The following is a 9,990-nucleotide window of genomic DNA, read 5'->3' as shown; positions in this document are numbered from 1 at the left end:
AAGTCTAGATGGAAGAGCATTGTAGAAAATGAAGGAGAGTATATTTTAGATTGGAAAAGAACTTTGTTTATCTTAATTTTGAAAGATAAAAGAAGTATAGAAAAAACCGCATTATTTATGGAATGACCCAATAGATAGACACACATACACACACAAGTGTGCACACAAATGCAAAATAATGTGGGAAAAAATAGTACTCGAATACCAAAGTTAAAATAATATGCTTTTATTAAAGCTGCAAAAATTATCACAGGACTGTTACTAAGAGTTTCATGTTCCTGTTCTCCGTGTCCGACGAACGGAAGTCGAACGTGACTACGAAGTGAATTTCTTAAAACTCAAACGGAACCAATAGAAATCGCACACCATTTGTTTGACGCGTGGACGTAAATGTAAACGGATACAAATGAGAATCTACACCGGTTCAGTGAAACGGTGTAATATCAAACAAGAAAGAAATCTGTCGATGTTAATTAATTAATTAATTAAACTACTGAAATTGTCCACAATGGGGGTGAGTAAAGCAGACTTGACCATTCTTTAATATTCAGTTTGTTTATTTTGTTGTTGGCTTACTTACGTCTGACGATAATTCTGTTGTAAGGTTTTAGCCACAAATGGTAATACGTGACATGTTGCTATTCTTGTATTTTGATGAGTTTAATTAATTCAGAGACTGAATACATAGTAAAATAACCACATATATTCCATATTGATGTGGACTTCGTATAGGACACAGTTGAAGATGTTTTGTGTACACAGAGAAAATGTTGCTTTCAAATTTTGGCACAAGGCGAGCAATTTCGGGAGAGGGTCTAAATCGATTACATCGACCCCTGTGTTCAACTGGTACTTATTTTATCGACTCCGAAAGGACGAAAGGCGAAGTCGACTTCGGCAGAATACACACAGAAAATACTGGTTTCAAATTTTGGCACAAGACGAGCAATTTTTCGATGAAGGGTCTAAGTCGACTGCCTCGACGCCAGTGTTCAATTGGTACTTATTTTGTCGACCCACGTGGAATTTGAACTCAGAGAATAAAAAGGAACGAAATGCTGCTAAGCATATTTTGTTCAGCTTGCTAACCATTCTGCCTGCTCGTCGCCTAATACAGAAAATATAGAAAACGTGGAGAGAGAGGATGACGAAAAATAATTCAGAATAAAACAATAACAATTTGACAGAAGCTCTTATTTTCGTCGTGCAATCTACGAGGGAGCAACTATGGAGTCACTCGACCTGCTAAAATAGCCGTCAAATCTCCCATAAATAATACCTTGCAGTGTTTAGATGGAAAAAGAAACGGAAAGACACATTGGTCAATGTATTTGTAGGTGCGTTAAGCCTGAAGAAGAATAATAAAGAAACAGTTGAAATACTTTTGGCTGTAGGCCTATTTGGTCAAGGCTGACCTGGGGCTAAACAATAGACCCCCCCCCCCAAAAAAAAAGCCAATTGCATACTGTGCAACAATACCAGAGGGGAGAGTCTTTAATTGTGGTATTCCCCTCTTCAATAGAAAACCCAAATATTTTCATATTTTTTATAAACCCATTGCAGAAGTGAAGTTAGCCAACATCACTGATGACACTAATTTGATGTCTTCACTGGTTTACTAACACTTGTTAGTTCTAAGTACGTATTTTCTACTGCTTATAAGCTCTAGTTGTGATAATAATGACTTGTAATATTTTGGGGGAGAGCAATATGATCGATACTTTGTTATGGACCCTGGAAAAAGAAAACAAAAAATGGTAAAATCACTCCTGACGAGCCTTGGGTCAACTCAAGTTTTGCAAATGGAATTTGGTAGGTGGAAATTACGTGGAAACCCATCAATGGACACATGAAGAAAGAATTGCAACCTAAGGTATTTTAAGTTCAGCTCCCTATCATTTGTATGACCCAGTGCTTATATTATTATTTGAAAGGAGGAAGGGATAGACTTATTGCATCCTTAACATATGGAACTGATTTTGTAACTCTTTGATGGATGAATAGCAAAGTCATTCCTTACAGACTTTTCCAGGGTTTGAACTCACAATATTGAGGCACAAAACTGTTGATTGTTTATCTGGCATTGAACCAGTTTGCTAGTTTTGTTGTAATTTTCTTCAGCTGAATACATGTCATTGATAAGTTAAAATTACCCAACTACAACAATTTTAACACAAAATAACTTCTAAAATACAAAATTAAGAGTATACCCTGTTCTATGTGACACATTCTACCAGTATCTGAAGTTTCAAAGTGTTTAGTTAAAAAAAAAATTAATTAAAAAAATCTGTGCACGAGATGAAATAGATCCGGGTTGGTGATAGCACACCTGTGTACAAACAATATATCACAACATATAAGTAATTCATATTATCATATTTAATAATAGATAAGTTACATAGATGTCTGCATTAATGTGAAATGTATGTATTTATGATATACATCTACCATGCTGGACCACTGAAATCTACAAGTTTTTTTTCATTCTCTTGTTCCTTTCTGTTGAAGAGCATAGGCTCGAAACATAAAAAACTTTTTCATTTTTCCGAGTGTCAAACTAATACACTCACTTGTTCATACACCTATCTTCATCCTTTGTTTTTCCATAAATTTCAACTAATATATATAATGGTGGTGCCCCAACATGGCCACAGCTTGTAAGCCGAAACTAGTTCAATTCATTTCAGTATACATATATATAAATATATACATAATTCATAAATAAGGGCAAACGAATTAATGGTTAATGGACAATATGTCCAACTTTTTGGCATTGAAAATTTTTTCGTTTGCCCTTATTTATGAATTGTTTATGAATTTAACCTTTAAAGGTATTTTTTAATGTGCTGGCCATTGATAAATTTTTTTTTTGGAAAATAATTTTTTTGAAAAAATTTTTATCCTACATTAGATATAAATATATACATATGTATTATATTTCCTGTTTCTTTGCAGAAAATTGCACTTCAATTTAAAGCTACCCTAGAAAACATAACCAATATTTGTACTGAAGGTGATGACTTCCGATGGTATATGAAAGTAAGTAAAACTTTCCCCTCTCGCTTGAGAGACGAGTGCATTACTGCATCCTAAATTGCATCGTTACCCCCTAAACCATTTATCAATTTATTCTTAGTTTAGTATCATTGGATAAGTGTTCTTGACATTAAGAGCAGTAACATCATCGTTTAACGTCTGCTTTCAATGCTAGCACAATGTGTTGTCCAGTCCAGGAATCGAAACCACAATCTTACGATTATGAGTCCAACACCCTAACCACTAAGCCATGTACCTTCACATAAAAACTAGAAGTTTAGATCTCAACCATTTTCCGGCTGATATAAAGAGCTTCATCTCATTTAGCCCTTTTGCATTCAGATTACTGTATCAAAATGTAATGCTAATTCATTCACATTAATTAATTTGAATTAATCATGAATTAGCTCATAACTTCAAGAGTTCAATGATGTGGTTGTTTCATCATCATCATCATTTAACGTCCGCTTTCCATGCTAGCATGGATTGGATGATTTGACTGAGGATTGGCGAACCAGATGGCTGCACCATGCTCCAATCTTGATTTGGCAGAGTTTCTACAGTTGGATGCCCTTCCTAACGCCAACCACTCCGTGAATGTAGTGTGTGCTTTTACATGCTACCGGCACGAGGGCCAGTTTGGTGGTACTGGCAATGGCCACGCTCAAATGGTGTTTTTTACATGCCACTTGCACAGGAGTCAGTCCAGCGGCACTGGCAATAACCTCGCTCGAATGTTTTTTCATGTGCCACCAGCACAAGTGCCAGTAAGGCAACGCTGGTAATGATCACGCTAGCTGTATGTGATTGGTCGGAGATTTGGACAGTACTCGCGTGTATGTGCACACGCATGCAGCTGTATATGCATGCACTAGCACTTGATCCGGCATTACCGGGTCATAGTGCTAGTGAAAGAATAAAATAGCAACCACAGCCGTGTTGTTACACATCACCATTATCATCGTCATTGCCATTACTCAGTTCCCTTTAATATTTTTCAGGTGAAATGTGCCAATTGTGGGGAGACAACTGATCGGTTTGTTTATGTGTGTCTGGAGGTAAGTAAACATCTCTTATATAGATGCGCACAGATAGGCAAGGTGTGTGTGTGTGTGTGAGACTGTATCTGATAAGAAGCTTGCTTCCCAACCACATGCTTCTGGGTTCAGTCCCACTGCGTGGCACCTCAGGCAAGAGCCTTCTGCTAAAGCTTTGGGCCGACCAAAGTCTTGCGAATAGATTTGGTAGAAGGAAACCGAAAGAAAGAAGCCTGTAAGGCGGTGAGCTGGCAGAAACGTTAGCACGCCGGGCGAAATGCTTAGCGGTATTTCGTCTGCGTTACGTTGTGAGTTCGAATTCTGCCGAGGTTGACTTTGCCTTTCATCCTTTTGGGGTCGATTAAATAAGTACCAGTTATGCACTGGGGTCGGTGTAATCGACTTAATCCGTTTGTCTGTCCTTGTTTGTTCCTTCTGTGTTTAGCCCCTTGTGGGTAATAAAGAAATAAGAAAGAAGCCTGTTGTGTGTGTGTGTGTGTCTTTTTGTCTGTGTTTGTCCCCCCACCCCCTGTCACTTCTTGACAACCGGTGCTGGTGTGTTTATGTCCCTGTAGCTTACTGATAGAATAAATACTAGGCTAAAACAACAAAAAAAAACATACTGGGGTCAATTTGTTCGACTAAGATTCTTCGAGGTGGTACCCCAGCATAGTTGCGGGGAGTAAAGGATAAAAGGACGTGTGTTGATTTATTAACGGGTATGAAAATTGTAGCTGTGATACCAGTGCCGGTGGCACATAAGAGAATCATCCGAACGTGGCCGTTGCCAGTGCCGCCCGACTGGCTTCCGTGCCGGTGGCACATAAGAGAATTATCCGATCGTGGCCGTTGCCAGCGCCGCCCGACTGGCTTCCATGCCGGTGGCACATAAAAAGCACCATCCAATCGTGGCCGTTTGGCAACCTCACCTGGCCTCCGTGCTGGTGGCACATAAAAAGCACCATCCGATCGTGGCCAGCCTCGTCTGGCACGTAAAAAGCACCCACTACACTCATGGAGTGGTTGGCGTTAGGAAGGGCATCCAGCCGTAGAAACACTGCCAGATCAGACTGGAGCCTGGTGCAGCCTTCTGGCTTCCCAGATCCCCAGTTGAACCGTCCAACCCATGCCAGCATGGAAAGCGGACGCTAAACAATGATGATGATGATTTATTAATAGGTATGTGTGTATGGGTGTATCAGTATAATTGTGTTTAAGTGTTTGTATTTATGCAGGCGCACAGGTATGTAGATATAGTTGTGTGTGTGTGAGAGTGAGTGTAGGTATATTTGTGAGTGTGGGTATATTTGTGACTGTGCATGGGTATATATGTGTGTGTAGGTATATAAAGGTGGCAAGCTGGCAGAATCGTTTGCACGCCGGGTGAAATGCTTAGCTGTATTCTGTCTGGCGTTACATTGTGAGTTCAAATTCCGCAGAGGTCGACTTTGTCTTTCATCCCTTCGGGGTCGATAAATTAAGTACCAGTTACACACTGGGGTCGATGTAATCGACTTAATCCGTTCTTGTTTGTCCTCTCTGTGTTTAGCCCCTTGTGGGTAGTAAAGAAATAGGTATCCATGTCTGTGGAACTGGCAGAAACGTTAGCACGCCGGGCGAAATGCTTAGCGGTATTTCGTCTGCCGTTATGTTCTGAGTTCAAATCCCGCTGAGGTCGACTTTGCCTTTCATCCTTTCGGGGTCGATTAAATAAGTACCAGTTACGCACTGGGGTCGATATAATCGACTTAATCCGTTTGTCTGTCCTTGTTTGTTCTCTCTGTGTTTAGCCCCTTGTGGGTAGTAAAGAAATAGGTATCCATGTCTGTGGAATATTCAGCCACATAGATCTGAATTCAGTGAGCATTTGATTGAAAAACTGAGTACTCAAGGTTGAAATTAACAAAGATGTAGTTGGTGCGTGTGTATATGTTTGTGTGTGTGCGAATATATGTGTGCATGTGTGTATTTATATATCTGTGTGTATGTTGATTTGTGGGTGAGTGTTTGTCTTTTGAGATGGACTGCAGATGTATGTATATTTGTGGGTGTGTATATATTTGTATTTCATGGCAGTTGGTGTGTGTGTGTGTGTGTGTGTAGGACTTATCATATGATGTTTGTACATCATTTCTGTCTTCCTTTCCTCCTCCCCAGGAGAGTGCACCATTAAAAGGTGGACGAGGATCAGCCAACCTGGTGTTAAAATGTCACCTGTGTTCCAGGGAAAATTCAATAAGTAAGGAAATGTTTCTCTTGGCATTTTTTTTCTAACACCTTGTTGACACACAGCTGATACTTTTGACATTTATTTGACACCTTGTGGTTTTGACACACTAATAATACTTGGACGTTTTGATATCTTGCTGACACACGTTATATTTGACAACTTGTTTACATTGACATTGACTTTATATTTAACATCTTGCTGACGCTTTAGCATTTAGTTTGACATCCTGTTGACATCCAGCTGATACTTTGACATTATATTTGATATCTTGTTGATATTCAGCTGACATTTTGACGTTATATTTGACTGGGTGAGGAGAAAGGTGTTTTGTACACAGTTACATATCATCATCATTGTCATATCTTTTATCTTTTACTTGTTTCAGTTATTAGACTGTGGCCATGCTGGAGCACTACCTCGAATTTTTAGTTGAATAAATTGACCCCAGTAATTTTTTTTAAAGTCTAGTACTCATTCTATTGGTCTTTATTGCTGAACTGTTAAGTTACAGGGATGTAAACACACCAACACCAACTGCCAAGCGGTGGTGGTGGGACAAACAGACACAAAGATACACACACATGACAGGCTTCTTTCAGTTTCCGTCTACCAAATCCACTCACAAGGCTTTGGTTGGCTTGAGGTTATACTAGAAGACACTTGCCTAAGGTGCCATACAATGGGACTGAAACCAGGACCAGATATGTTCTCGCAGAATAGTGTCAATCAATAACATTGCTTGATTAACGGTGACACTTGTTTACAACTATTATGTGATGTCAAACCAAAGAGACAAACACACACATATATACATGTGTTTTTATATATATATATATATATATACATACGTACGTATGTATGTGTTTATATATATATATATATATATATATAATATATATATATATTATATATATATATATAACTTCCGGCCTTTCAGCATGTTTACTTCGTAAAAACCAGTCGCGTTTTTTTTTCCTCCGTATCTTTCTTTCTCTTATGTTTCCGACGAAGAGCTCCGCTCGAAACGTCATACCCTCCTTCTTCCCTTTTTCCTGAGCACCTAATAATAATACTTTAATTGTTCCACCTCCTTGTGTTGTTGTTTTTTCTGTTTTCCCGTTTGGATTAACCTTATATATACATATGTATGTGTTAATATATATATATATACACATATACATACATATGTATGTATGTGTTTATATGTATATATATTTATGTATGTATGTATGTATTATATATCATTCTTCTTATACAAGAATGTTGTTGACAGTGACTTCAGTGGCAAAGCTGGCTGAAACTTTGAAGTCACTGTCAACTACATTCTTGTATAAAAATAATGAATTTGTATTTCTGTTGAAATACATCCTCTTTATTTCAATTAATTTTGAAAATGATAAAAGATTAAAGTATCTTGGTCATTACCAAAGCTGCTAATTGGGACATAAATTAACATGAGAGCTTAATGAAGAATTTTATATAGATCCTCTTAAAATAGGAAGTTTGTATCACAGAAGCCAAGGTGGTCTGGGGGGAAGGGGCTGGTACCAAAAGGGTTAGGAAATCTGTATTAAAGTTCCATAGGGTGACCTTCCTCTAATGACCATCACCTCATAGCTACAACATTGTGTCCTCATTTGGCCTGAAATTGTTTCCTCTTTGCTATTCTAGTATTTTTCTGTCCACCGTGAAAATAAACTGTAGTGTTAATGTTGTTGTTACAGGTATCATCAAAGAGTCGTTAGGAAAGTACACTATTGATAACGACAACCAGTTTGTTTCCATGGTAACTTTTGAGTGCCGCGGCATTGAACCAGTGGATTACCAGCCCACGGTGAGTTATAGCTCCATTTTTGTTTCTTCCGCTCCCACTCTTAACATCATCGTTTAACGTCTGTTTTCCCTGCTAGCATGGGTTGGACGGTTCGACCAGGGTCTGGGAAGCCAGGAGGCCGCACCAGGCTCCAGTCTGATCTGGCAGTGTTTCTACAGCTGGATGCCCTTCTTAACACCAACCACTCCATGAGTGTAGTGGATGCTTTTTACATGCCACTGGCACAGGTGCCAGAGGAGGCTGGCAGTGGCCACGATCGGTTGGTGCTTTTTACGTACCACCGGCACAGAAGCCAGTCAAGGCAGCGCTGGCATTGGCCACATTCGGATGGTGCTTTTTACGTGCCACCGGTACAGGTATCACAACTACAATTTCCATTTGATATTTATTTTGATGTTGAGGAGACCTATTGAATCAAGTACATCATTATTATTTAATATCTGTTTTTCATGCTGGCATGGATTGGACAGTTTGACCAGAGCTGCACCAAGTTCCAGTCTGATTTGGCTTGGTTTCTGCACCTGGATGCCCTTCCTAATGTCAATAACAAGACCTCTTTCATGGCACTGGCACAGGACTCTGCCAGGGGATGCGATGTTAGCACTTCTGCTTTGGAGGATAGGTCTTCTTGAGTACAGCAAAGTGCCAGAGATCTCGGTCCTTTCTCATCTCACCTAAAAGGTTCAACGTCCTGAGGTCATCTTTTAGTACTTTGTCCCATGTCTTTCTAGATCTCTCACTTCCATCTACTTTGAGAGATCGACACTTCTTTATGGAACTGTCGGCATCCATCCACACCACATGACTAAGCTAGCAGTTTCCTCTCTTACGCACTGCATCTTATTCTTCTTGTGCCTAACTTCTCTCTCAATACACCAGCACTCTCTCGCACATGTACACTTACATTTCACATCCAGCAGAGCATACTAGCCTCATTCCTCTCTAGCCTTCACATGTCCTCTGCATTCAGGGCTCATGTCTCACTACCATGCAGAATTACTGTCTGTAATACTGTCCATATATATATATATATATATAGACAGTATTACAGTATTACAGGTCTCATGGCGGCAGTTCAATCTGATGATGTCAGTTGGTCATCTTCAAACCGAAGGACGAACATTATTATTATTATTACAGACAGTAATTCTGCATGGTAGTGAGACATAGGCGCAGGAATGGCCGTGTGGTAAGTAGCTTGTTAACTAACCACATGGTTCTCAGTTTAGTCCCACTGCGTGGCACCTTGGGCAAGTGTCTTCTACTATAGCCTTGGGCCGACCAATGCCTTGTGAGTGGATTTGGTAGACAGAAACTGAAAGAAGCCTGTCGTATATATGTATGTGTGTTTGTGTGTCTGTGTTTGTCCCCCTAGCATTGCTTGACAACTGATGCTGGTGTGTTTACGTCCCCGTAACTTAGCGGTTCGGCAAAGTGACCGATAGAATAAGTACTGGGCTTACAAAGAATAAGTCCCGGGGTCGATTTGCTCGATTAATGGCGGTGCTCCAGCATGGCCACAGTCAAATGACTGAAACAAGTAAAAGAGTAAAGAGTATATATATATATATAATATAATATAAATCGGACATGGGCGAGTGTTGTGTTCTTTCTTGTTGTGAGTTTCTCTGTTTATTCTGAAATTGTTTTCTTCTCTTCACAGTGTGGCTTTGTTGGAGAAAGTTCTGAGTCAACAACGCAATTTAAAGAGATCACGTTTGCTGAAGGGGTAAGTGATTTTACAGAACCTCATCCCTTTCCATATTGATATTTCCCATCAACTGCACCTCCACCCCTGTTCATCACTCACTACATACACCTTTAAAGGGTAAGGGGAAAGACCCACTTCGGTC

General features: G+C 39.6%; 1 protein-coding gene across 1 annotated transcript in view; it reads left to right on the top strand.

Annotated features, from left to right (window-relative positions):
- Positions 1-353: 353 nt before the first annotated feature.
- The window catches only part of LOC115223612 (CXXC motif containing zinc binding protein), a 13,626-nt gene continuing 3,989 nt past the window's right edge, over positions 354-9,990 (top strand). Inside the window, exons 1-6 of the mRNA XM_029794268.2 lie at positions 354-514; positions 2,956-3,039; positions 4,038-4,094; positions 6,231-6,312; positions 8,028-8,137; positions 9,801-9,866. Of these exons, the coding sequence (XP_029650128.1) occupies positions 509-514; positions 2,956-3,039; positions 4,038-4,094; positions 6,231-6,312; positions 8,028-8,137; positions 9,801-9,866 (405 nt within the window). The 5' untranslated portion in view covers positions 354-508. The remainder of the gene's footprint in view (positions 515-2,955; positions 3,040-4,037; positions 4,095-6,230; positions 6,313-8,027; positions 8,138-9,800; positions 9,867-9,990) is intronic.

The sequence above is a fragment of the Octopus sinensis genome, linkage group LG23 (assembly GCF_006345805.1).
Source record: "Octopus sinensis linkage group LG23, ASM634580v1, whole genome shotgun sequence".
Taxonomy (NCBI): Eukaryota; Metazoa; Mollusca; class Cephalopoda; order Octopoda; family Octopodidae; genus Octopus; species Octopus sinensis.
The sequence above is the reverse complement of the archived record's forward strand: the minus strand, read 5'-3'. Positions and strand labels throughout refer to the sequence as shown.